Below are 19683 nucleotides of genomic sequence, written 5' to 3'. Positions count from 1 at the left end.
ACCCCTGTGATCTTGAATATAGGTTAAGATCATTCATTTGAACAAACTTGGTAACCCTTCATCCCAGCATGTTACTGGCCAAATATCATCATCCTGGGCTTTCTGGTTATTCAGAAGAAGTGATTTGGAAGTTTTTTAAGATAATTGACCCCTGTGACCTTTGGGCCAGGTGAGCTAAACAAATCAGTCTTTAAACTGGGGTTGTCAAACTGGTCATATTTTGGTAACTGGTTACTCAGAAAATCTTCTGATCGAGTAACTGTTAAAATCGGTCAATTTGGTAATCTAATAATAAACAGCAACAAATACAATATATATGTGTAGAAAATGTTCTATATAACCTATTTACACCACAAACATACATGTACATATATATATTAATTAGCATGATAGTTTACTCGCGTATTTCAAGCTAGACGCAGGAAATATTTGCATGTAACCTCAGTAAGTATATTTCATGAACAACAAATGTCGGAATACAGTAAGGTGGGATTCAATTAGTTATACGTGCTTGAAATTATATGCGGTAATATTGCTGTTTATAAGAAAATTTGCTTGACACACGTTTTAAGACATGCTTGTCCATTCAAGCGTGAACACTTCAGATTATATTTACATCTGGCATGTAAAAGCGGGTTCTTAAAGTTCATATTTCACAATTTTGTATTCTGGCTTCCTTTTAACATTTGTTCAGATTTTTTATGGTGTTGGCGACATCTCTTTGTCAGTATTTAAAATATAGTACAAAATTATAACTAACATGTAATCCCCGAACACTTCTTTTATTACCAAACCATCCGATTTTGGTCGCATCTAAAGATAATTTGTAGGTCTAAGCCAGGGAAACATGGGGCTCCCCGAAGGGGTAAGTAAGTAAATGTCTGACTATTTGATTATTTATTTCAGTAACCGTTTTGTGTTTTCCGACCGAGTAACCGTTTACCTGGCTAACCAGCTAACCGTTGTCAACCCTACTGTAAACTCTGTGTTGCTAGATAAACAATGAGAAAATAAAAGATTTAAATTGTTATATATTGATTTCTAGGGAGCAATTAATATGCATGAATAATGTGTGATTTGTACTTTTTTTGTGTCTGAATGTTAAAGAGTTTGGTGTAGGAGATGTGGACCCTATACTAGACACATGTAACTATAAAAGTCTAAAATGTTGTAAATTACGCATTACAGCATAAGCTCACTAGGCCCTTTGGGCCAGTTGAGTTTTAAAATAAAATCATTGACAAAAATTTCTGATGAAGTTATGAATTTTATTAACAAAATAGTTCCATCATCAAGGTACATAATAAGATACCCCTAGAGAATGAATGTTGTGCATGACACATGTATATATATATACACATATATACACTAGCAGTTATAACACACTCTAGAGTTGTAAATAAATTAGCACAATTGTACTGCATTCAAGTCATATATTTGGTAAATGTTTCTAACGAAGAAATTCACATAAGAATATATAAAAGGAGTGACAATACAATATATTTTTCTTCACATCATTAATATCAAAAGGGTGCTTTGTTGAATTATAACAAGGCTTTTCCCATTATTTTTCATGAGCTGTATACATAACCCTTTAAGCAATATTGTTAACTTCAATAATAATTTTGCACTACTTTTTATCCATCTATTGTTTACACTACAACAGGCCAATAACGTTGTTCCTCTTTACATAAAAAGGTACTTATATTCCCCTTCTTAACATCCCCAAATTCCCCACCCAACCTCATCCTCATGAACAGTGTGGAATGTACCTTTTCTCAAATTACACATCAACAACTTACTACTAACGCCACACGTGTACTCAAAAATGCATTTTACCCCTATCATTTTGTAGTACAAAAGTGTGGTATATAATTGCATGTTTCTGACAAGGAAGCTGCATTTGTAAGTTGATCAGCAAGTTTCAATCTTTATCAGTGCCACACATCATTGTCTTCATAAAACCTATCACCAGTTCAGGCTTCAGTGTCACTATCATGTTTATAATCTAGGCTTTCTGCACGATTGGCTTAAACCTATGGGCAGCCTGTGGTTGTATTTTCTTCGATGGTGGAGCCTGGTCGACGATTTTCGATTCGCGTTCACGTTCCTGGTTGCGATGGAGAATCTGTTTGATGCAGTACTCTGCCTCCTGGCCGCTGTCCGTCAGAGTCAAGTCCATGTGAGTTATCGTGGTGTTGTCCTCCATACCTTCCTGTATCTGTTTACCACCATCCTGTAACACAAATATACATCATCGTTATAAGCTTAACTTGTAAATAAAACCTCAAATATTGTTTTCATGTTTTATGTATTTAAACAGTCACCATGTTTATATAAACAGAATATGTTATCAATAGCAGCTAAAAAAAAATAAAATGAGTAGGCCTACAGTGCACATGTATGTATACTTGGTCACATGTGCAGCATAACAATACCAACAGTCCAAGAGGACCTGTATCGCTCGTCTGGATCTTTATGACAAGCAATAGTATATTTGGCAATTAGTTAGGGATCTCAACCCTTTCAAAGTTATGGTCCTGAAATTAAGTCCCTAGGGGTAGGGACAGACCTCAGGATCAATTCTAATATCATGATTGTGTTACAAGTTTGATACAGCAATGGTATATATATGATTCTGGGGTGGGGACCTCAACCATTTCAAACGTATGGCCCAAGAATTAAGTCCCTTGGGGTAGTGCTCGACGCAAGAATCAATTCTCATATCATGATTGTGTTTATTTGTATATGCCAAGCATTTGTATATTTAGTTATAGGGTAGGGGTCTCAACCATTTTAAAGTGATGGCCCAGGAATTAATTCCTAGCGGTGTGGCCAGACCCAAGAGCCAGGGGATGTCAGTCCCTCCGTCTGTACAATTTTGAATCCCAACTAGCTGAGAATTCTTCTTACCAAATACAGCAGATGTCCATCACTTTTTTCAGAGAATTCGCTTATATAAATATGGCCAAATAAGCACATCTTCGCCCCGTCCCTCAGCCCAGCAGGGGTCAGTCCCTTCATTGTTCAATAGATATTGTATCCCCTTTCTGAGAATACTTCTAACCAAATACGGTCGTTATACATCAACTGGTTACATAAAGCAATATGGCCAGCAAAATATGGTTGATATCCATTTCTTAGTACCAGAAATGGTCGCTTAAAGCAATATGGCAAAATAACACTTTTTTGGCCCTGCCTCTCAGCCGCTGGGGTGGGGCTGGGGGATCAGCCTCTCCAATTTTGAATCCCCACCACCTAGGGATGCTTCCAGTTGAATTTGGTCAAACTCTAATCAACAGTTTAGAAGAAGTTGTTTTAAGAAATTTTGGAGGGGAAAGACCCCCCCCCCCCTTCCAAATAATGCTGCCTAAGCCAAAAGAGGTCATAAAATGTTATAGAATTATCCCCGTATGTATATATAATAGCTTTGCAATATTACCTGAGCGAGTTTGTTGCAGGTGAGATCTATAGACCTGAGTGTTGTGTTCTGTATGACGACCTGTGATAGGATGGCTGCGGTAGGTTCAGCCATATCATTGCTTCCAAGATTGATAGTTGCCAGTGTACTGTTACGTAACAAGGCGCGACAGATGGCCTGGCCTCCCTCATCTCCGAGGCGGTTCAGTCGCAGGTTCAACATGTCTAGGGTAGTGTTCTTGGTAAGAGCGTGAGCAATTGCCTGTGCTCCAGCGGGTCGAATGTCATTATCACAAAGGTTCAGCTTTACCAGTTGGCTGTGATTGTTCAGAAACTTGCCAACAGCTCGGGCACCACGATCACCAATCAGATTGTGTGATAAGTCCAGCTCAGTTAGTCCAGGGTGGTCCAGAATGTGACTTATGAGAACACGAACTTTGTCATCATCCACTTTACTCCGGTGAAGTCTAAACACTTTGAGTCCCTTGCAGGCAGCAACACACTGTGCTAGCTGTAAACAGTCTCTCGCTGTGAAGTTAAACAGATTCCATTCAAAGTTCATTCCACAGTCTTTCACCCCATACGTCAGATGAAGTTCCTCAATGTTTGGGAGAAGTTTGAGAACAGGACCAAAGTTAAAGTGGTCACACTCCGGTTCGTCTCCTGTATCACTCCCGGCATCCGAGGAATCATCAAAGTCAGGTCCTTTTGGAGCTTCCCTGACAGGTGGAAGTAACTGGCGGATATCAATTTTTTTAACATAATTTGCAGATAGGGGAAGGGTATCATTCAGTTCTGATATGTCTGTTGTTTCAGGGATGAAATTTTCAACAATGGACTGCAGGTTCCGTTCAAAGTACATCCTTTTCCAGTTGTTGCCATAAGCAGCCACATCACATATTTCCCAGCGGGCTTTACAACACCTTTTCCAGTATCCTTCATCGTCAACCAGATTTGCTGTTATTTTCAAGGGCAGGTCTGTTGATATTCTCTCAAGCACTCTTAACTTGTGTTTTGGCAATAAATCATCTAATATTTTTGCATTATCTGAAACAGACAAAAAGACTTGTTAGAATGAATAACAAAGAAAATGTTTATATTGCATATATTTATCAACAATAGATAATTTCTAGGACTTTGTAAATTAAATATATAAGAGGATAAAAAGTATATATCTTACTTTCAAAATTTGTGACAATGTGTTTCACGCAGAGCTCAACCAGTAGTGGCACTGTAGCCAGCGACCATTCAGAATCTTCTGCAATAATGCGCCTCATGTTTCTCCAATCAGCTGCTGGATTGTCCTTTGCAGAACCCGATGGGGATGGTGGGACGGCGCCCTTTTTGCTTCCGGCTCCACTTTTGCCACTTTTCCCTGACTGTGCAGAGCCAGCTCTAGAAGCAGGCTTGGATCCTCCTTGACTTTTTGGGCCACTACGGGTGCTCTTGGCCTCTTCCTCTCCAGCCTTTTCCCCTCCATCTGCCGTTGGATCAGCATCCGCCATTTTGAGTATCCTGAAAGCACAACAGTTGATCGACGATAATGCATTGATAACCATGAATACACTTGTACATAAAACTGAAACTTAAAACATAAGTTCTGTATGGCTTGATTCAACTCAATCAATATATATGATTTAGCTGTACTTGTAGCAAAGCAATTTCAGAATCAACCAAAAGTTAAGTTGTCGTTCTACTTTACTTAACTGCTGAAAATCTTTTACAAAAAGTTTTACAAACGATATGATATACAATAATGTAAATAACTTATATCTGTTTTGAAGACTTTTAAGCAAAACTTGTTCCGGTACCGAGCCAACGACTGAATCACAGGTAGCTTGCATTGTCTTTTGATACACCTGTAATACAAACTAATGTGGACCCCAATTGGTACAATTTTGACAGTTTTTCAATGGTATTTAAAATTCTAGATCATATATCAAAGTTTGTTGATTCATGACAAAGACTACCCACAGTGGTGGGTACGACAGGCGATTACCATTCAAGAGACCCTGGTTGTGTCACCCGTATGCTTCAAAAATAGAACACTGAACTCAGAGTGAGATTTCATTGTTTTTTTGGTGATGATTAGTACCCAAAATGGTACACAATAGCACAGGCTATGAACTTTTGTTTATTTCATTAAGGTGATGTTCAATCTCAGATTGCAACAAAATATACCACTTTTATACTATACTGCACTACAGTTATTTTATCATATATATACAATACAAGCTCTTTGTAGCTTATGTTGTATGTTTTACAAAATCAGCGGAAAATAAATATTCTTGTATCTTGTATACTGTACACTTATTTATTACTTGGTTATAAAGGACCAGAAACAAACATTTAAGCATACCTATATTTACCCCCTACAAAATGTTGCCGACATACTTTGGTTTCTCTGGTTATCAGATATGCTTACTTTGAAGTCATTGTGGTCCACTATTAAAATGTAACCGAAAAGAAAGTTTTTTGGTGGCATCAGAAAATAATTAATTTTTTTTTTTAAGTACAATTAAAAACTTTTTTTTTGTCATGCACTAATTTGGGTAGCGTATGTACCAACTGTTGAACAGTGACGTCAGATTTGTTGACAGACGAGACTAGTACTAGTAGATGTACCTGTAACTGGATGTTGACAGAGGAGACTAGTACTAGTAGATGTACCTGTAACTGGATGTTGACAGAGGAGACTAGTACTAGTAGATGTACCTGTAACTGGATGTTGACAGAGGAGACTAGTACTAGTAGATGTACCTGTAACTGGATGTTGACAGAGGAGACTAGTACTAGTAGATGTACCTGTAACTGGATGTTGACAGAGGAGACTAGTACTAGTAGATGTACCTGTAACTGGATGTTGACAGAGGAGACTAGTACTAGGCCTAGTAGATGTACCTGTAACTGGATGTTGTCAGAGGTTGGCAACCTATGTCACTTTATATACATATCGCATGGTAACACTGTAAGCCTACACGGTTTGCTACCAGTTTTAACGATTCGTTAAACATTTTATTTGATTATTAACCAAATAAGATGATTACAATTATGTATATGCTGCGGCTGTCAACACCAGGAAACATACAGATCTAGATGTTGAGTACTGTATTTTAAGGAACATTGCAAGGCTGTGACCAGTGTCCTGCTGAAGTGTTTTTAAATGTCTCCTTTGATAAGTTTGTCAGTATTTAAAATCCATTTGAAATATAAAAGGCCCCAAAGCGTTTTCTAAATAAGAGTTGTGCTAAAATAATCAGCATTTCATAAATTTTAAGCACCGAAAAGGTCTTTTTCTGATCTTTTTTACTTATTTGACAGGACTTACCCTCAGCTTGACCACGTCGTTATGGAAACACCGGAAGTAGGAATTTGCTTAACGCGAGTATGCATCCGGGCTTTTGAGAGCATGTAGCATTAGGGTAGTGTCATATACATCCGGGCATTCCCAATATGGTGGCGCGCAGTTACAAGACGTGGTTATTTCTGTTTTGTGTTTACATTTGATATAGTCCTATCAATTAAGTTGATGACAACGACTTTGTTGTTGTGGATACTGTTTTAACATCTGTAGCGGAAGACGTTAAAAGGTGCTTACTGTCTACCGCCTCCTCTATGATTTATCGACCGGGGAGTTTCGCTGTTTACGGGCACCGGGGCTCGGTTAGTAATAAACGGATAAACCTTTACACACCAGTAAATAACAGCAACACTTTTTTATCCGGTGTTCATACACATTCTTAAGGCTTATGAAAATTGAGGGTACCGAGGTAATACTTTTTTTTATACCTCGGTACCCTCAATTTTTATAAGGTTTTAGAATGTGTATAAACTGATAAACACCGGATAAGAAGTGTTGCTGTTATTTACTGGTGTGTATAGGTTTATTACTAACCAAAAATATCCCGAAACCGAGCCCCTGTGTTTACGTGGACAGAAATGTCGCCAAATCTCAATAATTGTTTTGGCGAAAAATAAAACCCTTTTAAGTGGGTCTTTCTTGAAACATACATATTTAATATAATAAATACTTTCAAGTGAACTAAATTCCCTGTCTCGTTCCTTTATGAAATTTTCTAAGATAACTGTAACATTGTACCTGAATAGATTAAATCGAAATAATCCAGAAACATGCTGCTAGATTTATCACTAGGAATTATAAAGACCGGGAACAAAGATCAGTAGAAAGGATGTCGGAAGACCTAAAACTACATCCCCTCAAACTGCGCAGAAAGCACCAGAGACTGCATGACATTAATGTTTAAGAACAAGAGGTGGTTGAGGGACTTTTTGTTCTTCTCCAAAACCATCCAGGGCTGGAACCTATAAGGAGAAGAGCTAGTGTGCATGGAAAGTGTCCAAATATTACCTCTCTGTATAAATGTCAAATGTACATTGGGTATATACATCATCATCATGTAATAACTGCTCTGAAACACAGTGTTATCAAAACATTATAACGTCACTGCTTTAGTCACTTCATACGAACTGTGCATTTATTAAAAAAACCTTTTGAGTTTTCATGATCACAGATTTATGATTTAAAATCCCTCCATAAGAATATCCCTGAATAAGTAATTGCATCCAAAAAAAGTTAAGCAACTTGATAAACTTGAATAAGGACTTTTATTTCCTCTGACAAATCCACATCAAAGTAATATCAACTTCCATACAAAGAAGGAGTATTCAGGAACTGAATATGATCAAACAAAATAAGAGTATGATGATTGTTTAAATGAAGATGTTTTGATGAAAAGTAATAATCACAGTTTTGTACAAAAAGATTGTCTTTTGTAGATATTAACAAAGATGTTTCCTAGACCTAAACCAGGTGACACGGAGGAAGATCTCCTAAAATTCCAAAAAGAATTCATGGCGAACAAGGAAAAGCCAGGAGTCACTATATTCAAACGCCCAGACAAACGCAAAACCAGTACTTCTGATGACAGCAAACCTGCCACTGAGGAGGAAGACACAAATCGGGATGTGGTTAACATGGATGGTAAATATACAAATCAAATTGTACACAAAACAATACTGAAATCATGGGAGATTCTAGATTATTTCCCCTTATCAACAGATTTAAAAAAAGATGAACTAATGTATGTATCAGCATGCATGTAGATCATAAACTTCATCATGTGGATCATAAACTTCATCATGTGGATCATAAACTTCATCATGTAGATTATAAACTTCATCAGGTAAATCATACTCTTCATAATATGTTCAGTTTTCTTTTTGATATTATTTCAGTGTACACAATGGTGACTATGACATTTAATGATTTTCGTTATGGGTTTTTAATTTAAATTGGTAGCCTGGTGTAAATCATCAGTATCTGTTACCTCATAAGTAATATGTTAGAACCTGACGGAAAGTGTATAAAAACTATTCTTTGATTTTTTTTTAGTTCTTCCTCCTGAATTGACAAGTGTACCACCCATAAAAAAGTCTAGGTTTAAGAGCCAGCAGGAAGAGAAATCCAGAAGACAGAAGAGAGAGGCAGAGATGAATCTGAGTCCAGAGGAAAGGCTTGACAGTAAGTTCTCGGAGTACAAATACTCTGCACTAAACAAGATATATCCACAGGCAAATCGTACAAGGCCAGAATCAATTGTTGATGAAAGTTATATGTGCACAATAACGTGGTAACTGCACTGGAAACACATGACCATGATGTATTATGAAAAGTTTATATTAATAACAGAAAGAGAATTTAATTAAGTGACATTAATGATCTCTGTACCACTGCAAAAAAAATGGAACTCTTCAATGGACAGTTTTATCTAGTATGGTAATCATAGCTCTGATAAATCATTTCTGAAGAGAAGATAATGCCTTAAATGGAACTTGTATGAAAGAATGATAAAGATCAAATAGACCAAAACCGAATCAACAACAGTGATCTGAGAGTATATTGGCATATCCGGTTGAAACAGTTCAACCGGTTGAACCTATAAAGATAACGACAGGCACATATCTGAACCGAGGCTGACCTCGGGAAAATTCGGCATGTGTAGATTGAGGGGTCAAGACGTACCTGACCGAAACTAAAATGCTGACTATTGCCAATTTGCGTTATTTCTTTCTAAAACAATGTCAAGTCACATGTAGTTTTTAAGATACGTTATGTAATTTAATGGACCGATAAAAGAATATTATTCTTGATACATTGTTTTTTTATTCTCCGAAACAGTGCATTTTTAGGTCTGCATATAGAACGGTCCAAGTGCGTTCGTTTATCGTGGAAAATTTCTGTGCCAAACATTACATACCGTTTTAACCGGGATACACGAATGTAACCTGAGTGTATAAGTGCAATGCTGCTAGGCCAGGGTCCGATTCTGGACCTCCAATCATTATACTGTTGATCTAGTCAAGTGATCGTCCTGATCAATACCAGTGTCCTAGCCAACTTGCTCAACAGTAATATCCAAAACGAAATGGAGGGGAGGTTACTTTACAAACAACTATAATGGAACTCTTTAGTGTTTTGCCTGCCTGCAATAGGACAGGGAGTCCTTAAGTAAAACCTCATGTATTGTACTGTAGGTAGCTGTCATGTAATCGAAAATCGACTGGTTTGCCCTTTCTGATTCCGATCATCGATTACAAATTCTATCATCGATATTATCGGTTCATCGTTAAGATCAAAGTATTTAAATGTCTTACATGTAAATTATGCTTTGAAAGTCATATATTCTTAAGATTTATTCTATATGATTGATAAAAATGCATAAAACTTGCTTGATATTCATTCATTATAAAAGAACGAAACCTAATGTATAGTTAACAACTCTGTCTATTGATGTAACAGTTAGTGTTCTCACTTTATTTGGGTTTTAAGTCCCAAAAAATTATAAAGTGATTATGCAATCGATCATCGATTGGTTTATTAATTCCTCGATTACAAACCGATTATCGATTATGATTTTAAACCGATCGCCGATCACAACTGTCATGTCAACACTGATGATAACACGACAGTTAAAATATATTAATATTGAACGATATATTTTTCAGAAGCAGACACGTCTACTGCCGCAGTGTTGACCAAGATTATTGTAAGTTTTATCATCTTTTTTATGCCAATTTGACAAAAATTGTTCGGAGTTTTAATAAATGTGGTAAAACATGCTTGAAAGACCACCTAAGTAAACAGTCTATGTGTTTGTTTTAAGGGACCACTTTTAAAACTACTCATAGCAGTTAATATCATGTTACCTGTTAAACCTGTATTATGAGACCACATTCAATAATAGACCTCCTCTGTAAACAGACTATGAATCACTGGAAGGTGGTCTCTTAATACAGGTTTGACTATGTGTATAATTTTTTGGAATTTAAAAAAAAGATCAAATGTGCCAAATGTTTGTAATGTCTACATATCTGTCCTATTGGATATACATACACTTTCAAGTATACTGTATGGCACTGGGGCAATCTGTAAATCTTTGTGGCATTTATATTTTTTAATTGACAATTAGATATCTGGAGTTTGTACAGGTAGATTGCAAAGAAAAAAAATCATTAGATTAAACTACAATATCAGTGACACGTGAGAATACATTTGTATCAATTGATAAATGTAATATATTTATGTCTAGAATTCATTTTGAATAGGAGAGGGACACTAGGGCAATTCAGGTGCATCTCCCCAGACACACTAGTCAAGCCTTCCCATCTGTCTTCCACCATGGTGATCCATCGCAGGTAAGTCTGACAGGTGTTTCTCCCCAGACTCGCTAGTCAAACCTTTCGATCTGTCTTCCACCTCAGTGATCTATTGCAGGTAAGTCTGACATGTGTTTCTCCCCAGACACACTAGTCAAGCATTTCCATCTGTCTTCCACCATAGTGATCTATCGCAGGTAAATCTGACAGGTGTTTTTCCCCCGACACACTAGTCAAGCCTTCCCATCTGTCTTCCACCATGGTGATATTTCGCAGGTAAGTCTCACAGGTGTTTCTCCCCAGACACACTAGTCAAGCCTTCCCGTCTGTCTTCTATCGTAGTGATCTTTCGCAGGTAAGTCTGGCAGGTGTTTCTCCCCAGACACGCTAGTCAAACCTTCCCATCTGTCTCCTATCGTAGTGATCTTTCGCAGGTAAGTCTCACAGGTGTTTCTCCCCAGACACACTAGTCAAGCCTTCCCATCTGTCTTCCACCATGGTGATCTTTCGCAGGTAAGTCTGACAGGTGTTTCTCCCCAGACACATTAGTCAAGCTATCCCATCTGTCTTCTTCCGTAGTGAGTTGTCTCAGGTAAGTCTGACAGGTGTTTCTCCCCAGACACACCTGTCAAGCCTTCCCATCTGTCTTCTATCGTAGTGATCTTTCGCAGGTAAGTCTGACAGGTGTTTCTCCCTAGAAGCGCTAGCTGTGTCTCCCCTCTTTCTTAAACCTCAGTGACAAATCACATTATGTAACCTGAAACATTGACAGATTTACTGTACTTACTTTTGCAGTCTTTGCATAGTAACTGTGAAAACAAACCATGTTTTGATATGCAGTGAAAAAGGTCGGGTCATACAGTTCGTATACATTTGATTAGAAACAAGCCATTTGGTTATGAATTTGATTCCATTTTCCTCTTTGGTTATAGAAAGAGGCTGCTAGTCATGGTAAGAAGAAGAGTTTGTTTGCCCAGCAATTTTCTGCGCGGGGTGCGGGATACTTTGGTGTCATGTTAGAACAAGAAGAAGCAAAGGTTTCAACAGGTTCATCATCGTCATCACATGCCTCTATGGAAACTGTCGTCTCAGGTAAGACAGCCACAATCTCGTTATCAACCATGGAGACGGATGTAATCAACAGTACTAAGAACAACTGAATCAATGACTAGCCGAATCAGCAGGGAGTAACTAGTATTTTACCAGGGTGACAATCTCCTCCTCTAGGAAAGAACTCTTCATGAGTTTTCAGGGGATTATAGCAATTCTTGTCAAAGTATTGTTGAGTATTTTTGTCAATATTTTCCAGGGCCCCATGCTGAGTGCCATTGTAAGAGAGGTTGTTCTTTTTAATGCCTAGGGGTTGAACCTGCGACCTTCGGTTTACTAGTCTGACACTCTACCGATTGAGTTAAAAAAAAATTCTCCCAAGCTGAGTGGGGAAAAAGTGTAGAATACACTGAAATCAACTGATTTTAATACTGTATCATTTCATATTATATTTCTGTAAATACAAGATATGATTCAGCTCCACACTTAGAACAGACATGTTTGTTACAGGTGCAGAGGGACCCCACCTAGTGGAAGGAATTGGCCTTAGTGCTACCTTTGGGAAGGATGCTGCCCGGCAGATTCATGACGAAAACACAGAGAAACTTTCAGCCATGTCAGAGGCAGAAATCCAACAGGAACAACAGAGGCTTATTGAAATGCTGGGTAGGTCAGGAGGATAAGTAGAGATTGTTGCATTGCAGCGATTCTTTGGTCAAATAATAACATCATAATTACTAGTCTTTAAAAGAAATGCAGTATACAAGTGCATCTTTAGTTGTGAAATCTTACATGAACTTCATAGCTTGTTTTGTGTCTTTATCTGTTCAGATCCGAAGCTGTTGTCTTTTATAAAGTCAAAATCAAAAAAAGAAAACCCAGTGTTGGAATCCACCGTTCCACCCAGACCGCCTTTGGAGACAGAATCATCACAGAGGGTTAAGACTGAGTCAGTTACTCTGAGTAAGTTATCATTGGTCATGAGGCAGACACAGTGTGATATTGTGTCAAAACTGTTGTTCACTTACTGGAACAAGGCACAAAACCGAATTCTATCCAATTAACACTAATTCCTTCCTCTTACCATGTAGTAGGTTATTTTTGCGTTTTTGACCTGAAATGACCGTTTTCATTTTTGGTTTGCATTTCAATTTCATTCACATTGCTGCTTTGATATCTCTTTTGTAAGCTTTCAAGTCTAAATGAAAATGTCACAATGTCATTTCCTTATAATGATTTACCCCATGTTTAGGTGAGGAGGAATTACCTGTTAAACCCAGGAGAGAGTGGGTGAACATGGATAAAGCAGAATATGACAAGTTATCCTGGATGAAGGAGTTACCTGCCCCTAAAACGGGAGACACGCAGGTAGTATTTGTTATAGATACAATATGATATAAAGCATGTAAGTGAATGCCCATCGTCAATTATCAACAGAAAGACTACATTATATTATAGAAAAATAATTAATATCAGTGTAGTTAATTAAATTCAATCTTGATACAGTGTATACTGAACTATTGATTACATAATATCCCCCATCCCTATCCCTCCAACTTGCCACAAAATGAGGTTGTTTGTCCATCTGTTTGTCAGTCTGTAGGCCGCCTCCTACAGTTTTTATCGTAATTTCAGGAGAGTTAACTGTTATAGTCGCCACACTCTGAAGCTGCACACCTACACCCCCTTTTTTGAATTAGCTGTTTTTCTTGTAGCTGTGTTACTTTTTTTCCAAAAAATCAAATCTTGTGCAAACAAATCCTCCTATAGTTTTAACCAGACTTAATGAAACTCCACTGATTCAGTGATGTAATTATTTTATTCTAAAATTGTCCACCTGTACTCATTGTTTTGATCAGGCTGTTTTTATGGAAGTTTGATAGCCTTTGACTTACAGATCTAGGGCCTGTTCATTTATATGGAACAAATGGTTTGTCTGTTTTTTAATGCAATATTTCAGGTATAAATACTAGAGAACCTGCAAATGTTTATGCAGGACTTGCAAGGCTTTGTCGTGGCTCGCCTGAAAGCAGCATCAGATTTCTAGGTCCAACCTTATTTCATTAACGAACAACTCTGGTGTAACAGGTTCAACCGTTTGGAACGGGATAAAGGAAAACGGCCCTAGTCAATAGATTATTTGTTAGTTTTTATATTTCCTGCTTCTTTCCTTTTTATGCTGCACTGGTTGACAAGTGTTTATGATTTCTAGACTGGTCAGCAAGCAAGATTTGACTTTAAAGGTCAACTGGTACATGCTGACCTTGACCTTCCTGTGACCTCTGGATTACATCACCATGGTAATGAACCAGAGGTAAGCAATAACCCAACATACATTTCCAGTAAATGTGTCATGTTATCTCACCGTCATCCAAATAATATTCTAAGTTAATCATTGAATTTTAAAATTTACTTTCTAGCACACTCTCACATTCACTCGCATGTTCTGAAATATGTAATGAAAAAAAACAACCTAAGGAGTTCAAGAAATTCAGTTAAAATTATTTCAGTATTGAAATAAGGCTAGTTTCTAAGATATGACAAGTATTTGAAATTCTCTTTTTTTTCGAAATAAAACACACACTAGGTTTCTAAGGTTTGGTCAGTCTCAATTTTTTTTTTATCAAAAAAATACTGTAGAATATTTTAATATCTATGGTATCGTAAGTCTTGAAATATAAAATCAGAGCTCAGCAGAAAAAAAGGGCTGGGACAATCTTGGGTGTTGTTAATGCTTTGTTGATGGTCAAGGGGATGTTTTTATGTATCTAGTGGTATCCTTTAACCCTGTACTGGCTACATGTGGAAATCAATGTCAAACCGTATAAATGTTGAGAGTAGATTTGTAGGGATGATTATTGTTTGATGACTTGTAGAGAGCGGGATACACTCTGGAGGAACTGTTCCTGCTGGCCCGGAGTACCAACACACAGCAGCGAGTCATAGCTTTCACCACGATGGCTCGGATCTTCTCCAGGGTAGTTTTTTTCTCATTTCTCTTCTACGCAGTTTAGTTTTAAGAGCATAATGATATGATACAAAATGTATAGAGGATATTTAATGGTATCTTCAGTAATAACAAATATATTTCACGAGTGTGGCTAATATATTGATATTTTTCATGAGTGCATAGCGTAATAATTAGTGCCATATTCTAATGACGTCACCCTTGACAACAAGGCTGCGCGCCATTTTGAATGGTATTCTCACAGCAATTCTGACGTTTTCTGCTATTTTCTGATATGATTGCTTATAAAAATGTTATTAATTGTATATTCATGTAAATACTTAAGTGTGTGTACCAAACACTTACCATAACAACCAATTATTATACTGCTTCATTTGAATCTGAACAAAAAATTGTTGCCTTTGAATGCAGCGAATTGAAGATACCATTATGTTTGGTCAATACCAAAAAGTGATATTTTCACACTGAAAATATCACTTTTGATATTTGTCAGTTTTGTCAAGTTGATAGAATCCGATATTTCACTGGCAAAAATGTAATAAATAGGTGATATTCAACGGTGAAGTGTGGACTACAGAGGATATTTAATGGTTTCCCAATGAATATCCTGGATTCCTATAGTATGGCAGCTCGTATGTTATATTTTCAAAACAATAGACTTTCCTGCGGTATATATTCCCTGAAACAGCAGGAGATTTTCAGTGATCCTTCAGACAGTACAATGTGATGGGACATTTGACTGGACATTGTAATTAGATCTCACTTTAATAATGTGAAGTCACAGTGGACATTATTTCACTTTATACTGCAGTGAAGGTATCTCGACTATGCTGAAGTAATACTCTTGTCTCATCCCTTTCCAGGCCCGCAGTGGTGAGCTGTGCCAACTGGTCCAGTCCCCTATACTCCCTGCTGTGTTAGATGGGGGTGTGGTGTTCCTGGTGCGCTGGGCTATGGACGATAAGATTGACATGGTTCTGTCAGCGGCCGTGCATGCTCTACATAGTCTACTGGTCAATCCTGCGGATGAGGTTTGTCTTGACACTATGGTGTCACCCTCTATACTCCTTCTATGTGAGGTAGAATTGGACACAGTTATCTCCCTTCCCTGCATTTGTTGTTATGTTTCATACTCTTCATATTTTTAGCAAGTAAAAATTCTGCATAATAATATACCTCCACAATATCTATTTCTCCAACCAATTAAAATTTTACTGGTATTTACCAAGAAACAAGAAATATTTCTTTTGGTACAATTAACAGAATAGATTGTATTTTACCTTTCCAATTTTATTTTTGTACTTTGAAATCACGATCAATCATTTCTTGTACACATCTTTAGGTAGCTGAGTAGCATATTAAACATCATGCATTGAAAAAAACCGAATAACTTCTATTGGTTTGAAGTAAAAATTACCTGGTACATTATAAAAGTGTATATTTATTTATTAAGCAATATTTATTTTGGAATTTCTTGACAACAATTTATCCAATAAAAAGTCTACATTGTTGATTTTGTTTTACAACAGCTTGCACTGGACAGTGTGTTTCCCTGGTATCAAGGTCATGTCGTCACGACAATGAACCCATCACAGGATCAGATGACAACAAAGGAAGACGATGACGAAAACACTCCACAGGAAACTGATGCAGATATTCTCAAACGTGATGTTGTCTTGGTAAGATGTCTTTGTATGGTATACGACACAACCAGATTTGTAATAGATGGCATTCCTTACTTATGATTTACAAGATGATTTGTTAGTCTCCTATGTCTATTAAATCAATATAACTCTTTTTTTTTTAAACATTGATGTTTAAATCAGCTCATGCATTAAAGTAGGGTTTACATCACTGCCGTTGCAGGCGTCAACTCCACAAAGTTTTTTGAAAATAACTTTTAACTGTTAAACTATAATGAGTCTTTAGTTCTTGAAACTTTATTTCCTTCTTTAATTTTAATTTTTTTGTCACGTTAAATTTTTGCCCTCCGGCTTTCTGAAACAAAGGTTTCTCAGGGATTAATTAATACTCATATATTTATACTAGAAAATGTTTTGTTAACTTCTCGTGATTTTTCACAACATTTGTATTGAAAAAATGATACAAAAGTTGCTTGCTGAACTAAATCAGATATGAACAGATAAGCCCTGATAATGCTAAGGATGTTACAGATACAGAGGTTATGTAGAGTTTAATAACTAAAGATTTTGATGATGTCGTTTGCTGCTTGCTCAAATTCTATACTAAATAATGAAAATAGAAAAATTGATGATTTTGTGTCAATGAAGAAATGAGTAAGACACATTGTTATGTAAGAGCAAAAAATTGGAGATAGTTCTATTTGTTATATCAATCACAATGGAGAGAGAAAAGGAATGGAAAAAAAACAGGTTTTAAACTACATAGAGCAACAGTTTCCTGCCAAGTAATTGATTATTGCATGTCAGGGTGATATAACAAATATCACATTACTTTAGAGCTGATTATTTTACAGTTTAGAGAGAAATATGGAAGATACTTATTTATGTATTTTTTTCCCTGATCTTTTTAGCTGCTCAGATTTTCTTTATATGATCTCCATATTTCAGTGTCTTGTGGAGAGAATGAACCTGTTACCAAGGATACGGTTCCTCCTAGACCAGTGGCGCCCCCAGGCCCCTACTGTGCTGCACATCATTGGTATCCTAACGCGGATGGTACAACATTCCACCACAGTGGCATATAAAGTAGCTTTTTATCAATTCATTTGTGTTTGTCTGTATACAGACCAACAGTTTTCAGTCTCTCAGATTGGCTTTTTCATATCAAATGAACTGACTTCTGAAAATCTCAGTTTTATATGGGTTTGTTTAGAATGTCACATATGAAAGAAAGCCTCATCTATATACTCAACACTCCCCTGTCGGTGGGGGGTCAGTGCTGTTACCCACTGCTAATGTGGGAACCCCCTGCAGAATTGGAGATTTGCTTTGGTGTCCTCTGTTTGGTTTCACAAAAGTGACCAAAATAAATCTGCTGCACCCATTGCAATATTTGGGAATCTTATCCTTCTTTCTACATCTAACTACCTTCTATTTCCTAGCGCCTTGCTTGGTGAGGAAGGCAATGGGTTCTGTTCTGTTCCCAGGCCAGGACATACTAAAGTCCTTAAAAATGGTAGTTGTTATTCCCTGCTTAACGCTCAGCATTAAGGGGAATGGCAACAACTAGTTCACCCGTTGTCAGTATAATGTGAACGGGTGGAATGCTGTGCTGGGCGCTTTCGGCATGGTACTTCAGTGAGATAGCACTATAAAGTCGGCATCAGATCTGCACTATCACAAGGAGGCAAGCCCACAACATACCCTGTCTCCTGCATACACACACGCAAGCATGCATATACTACACACATGGAGGCACATCCTTAAATGACCTTAGCTGTTAATAGGACTTTAAACAAAATTAAACCCTATATACTCAAAAGAGATTGTTTGGCAGGATATCGTCAGTACTCAAGAGAGAATGGCAGGTATAATCCAAAGTTAAAATATGTGGGTGCCAAGCAGATTTGGGTGGGTGTGAAGTGTTGTGATAGGTTCATGTATCTGGAATATATCTGTGAAGTAGAAACCTTTCTTACTGATCTTACTGTTCTTGACTTCATTTGTAAGATTCATATAACTCAGTCCTGAGTTGCTTCTTTTTAAATTTAGTTGTGGTGTTAAGCTTACAGGCCAGTTATGCTATAACATGTCAGTTATGCTATAACATGTCAAGGATAACATGTCAGGGTAGTTTTTCATTCTTTGTTGAATGTTGAGTAATAGTAATAGTCAGATGGAATTTTTTGGCCCCCTTTTAATTTGTTCCTCTTTCACCTCAAGGAGCAAGTTCGACATTGTGAACATCGATCGTTATCTAAATATCCATTTATATAATTCATAAACAAAAGAAAGGCCGGACCAAATTTGCTTCAGATGACCAGTCGGTAACATTTTGCCGGGGTTAAAGTGTTTTACAGTAATAAGAATGGTTCAACAATCTGTTAACAGAGCTCCACTTTGAATAAATCTTACACAGAAACTACTGCAGGCCTCAAAAACTATGGTCAAAATCATCCCATGTGTTTACATTGCAAGGTCCATCTCTCCTTGTCGTTGAATAACTGTGGTCATATCTTCCATATGATTTGAAAGTGAAAATAACCCTTTGTAATTTTGTTTTGTTCTGTATGTATATATCTAAATTCATTAATTATATGCTTATGTTTTATGTTTAAAGGTGGTGCAGTGCCCGGGGCTGATTGAGATGATAATTCGTGAGTTCTTACCGACATGCTGGCAGGAACGTGGTAAGAGCATGCTTCAGTACCTGTTGGTATGATCCCATATCTAGGGGTGTAGGGAAGAGATATTCCAGGAGTTTGTATTGTGTCAGGTGATAATGATTAAATGATGCATGTGACGTCTCATTTGAAACAGAACAATATTATTTGAACAGGTATGTCAAAATGATCGGGGGAAATAATTAGGTCACCTGAGACAAAGTCTCAAGTGACCTATTGCGATCGCCTTTTGTCCGTCGTC

General features: G+C 37.2%; 2 protein-coding genes across 2 annotated transcripts in view; one reads left to right on the top strand and one right to left on the bottom strand.

Annotated features, from left to right (window-relative positions):
- Window positions 1-1247: 1247 nt before the first annotated feature.
- LOC110447660 (T-complex-associated testis-expressed protein 1-like) lies at window positions 1248-6780 on the bottom strand. Its single transcript, XM_021493509.1, has 4 exons — window positions 6749-6780; window positions 4601-4935; window positions 3443-4467; window positions 1248-2236 (listed from the first exon to the last, which is right to left on the bottom strand). The coding sequence occupies exons 2-4, from the start codon at window positions 4923-4925 to the stop codon at window positions 2009-2011; spliced, it is 1578 nt and encodes a 525-aa protein (XP_021349184.1). The 5' UTR covers window positions 4926-4935; window positions 6749-6780; the 3' UTR covers window positions 1248-2008.
- Window positions 6781-6865: 85 nt separating this feature from the next.
- LOC110447651 (RNA polymerase II-associated protein 1-like) overlaps window positions 6866-19683 on the top strand; it is a 27508-nt gene continuing 14690 nt past the window's right edge. The window contains exons 1-15 of the mRNA XM_021493497.1: window positions 6866-7010; window positions 8218-8422; window positions 8834-8962; window positions 10447-10487; window positions 11047-11136; window positions 12030-12189; window positions 12658-12813; window positions 12979-13110; window positions 13400-13515; window positions 14360-14461; window positions 15024-15125; window positions 15979-16146; window positions 16645-16794; window positions 17707-17844; window positions 19379-19448. Of these exons, the coding sequence (XP_021349172.1) occupies window positions 8230-8422; window positions 8834-8962; window positions 10447-10487; window positions 11047-11136; window positions 12030-12189; window positions 12658-12813; window positions 12979-13110; window positions 13400-13515; window positions 14360-14461; window positions 15024-15125; window positions 15979-16146; window positions 16645-16794; window positions 17707-17844; window positions 19379-19448 (1747 nt within the window). The 5' untranslated portion in view covers window positions 6866-7010; window positions 8218-8229. The remainder of the gene's footprint in view (window positions 7011-8217; window positions 8423-8833; window positions 8963-10446; window positions 10488-11046; window positions 11137-12029; window positions 12190-12657; window positions 12814-12978; window positions 13111-13399; window positions 13516-14359; window positions 14462-15023; window positions 15126-15978; window positions 16147-16644; window positions 16795-17706; window positions 17845-19378; window positions 19449-19683) is intronic.

Source organism: Mizuhopecten yessoensis, unplaced genomic scaffold (genome assembly GCF_002113885.1).
Source record: "Mizuhopecten yessoensis strain PY_sf001 unplaced genomic scaffold, ASM211388v2 scaffold401, whole genome shotgun sequence".
NCBI lineage: Eukaryota > Metazoa > Mollusca > Bivalvia > Pectinida > Pectinidae > Mizuhopecten > Mizuhopecten yessoensis.
The sequence above is the reverse complement of the archived record's forward strand: the minus strand, read 5'-3'. Positions and strand labels throughout refer to the sequence as shown.

Bases quoted from the DNA above. Each gene is read 5' to 3' on its own strand.
- LOC110447660 (XM_021493509.1), bottom strand. From the start codon at position 4,925: ATGGCGGATGCTGATCCAACGGCAGATGGAGGGGAAAAGGCTGGAGAG. The intron at 4,468-4,600 runs GTAAGATATATA...TGTCTGTTTCAG, and splicing joins CATTGTCACAAATTTTGAAA to ATAATGCAAAAATATTAGAT. The intron at 2,237-3,442 runs GTAATATTGCAA...TTTGTGTTACAG, and splicing joins CCTGCAACAAACTCGCTCAG to GATGGTGGTAAACAGATACA.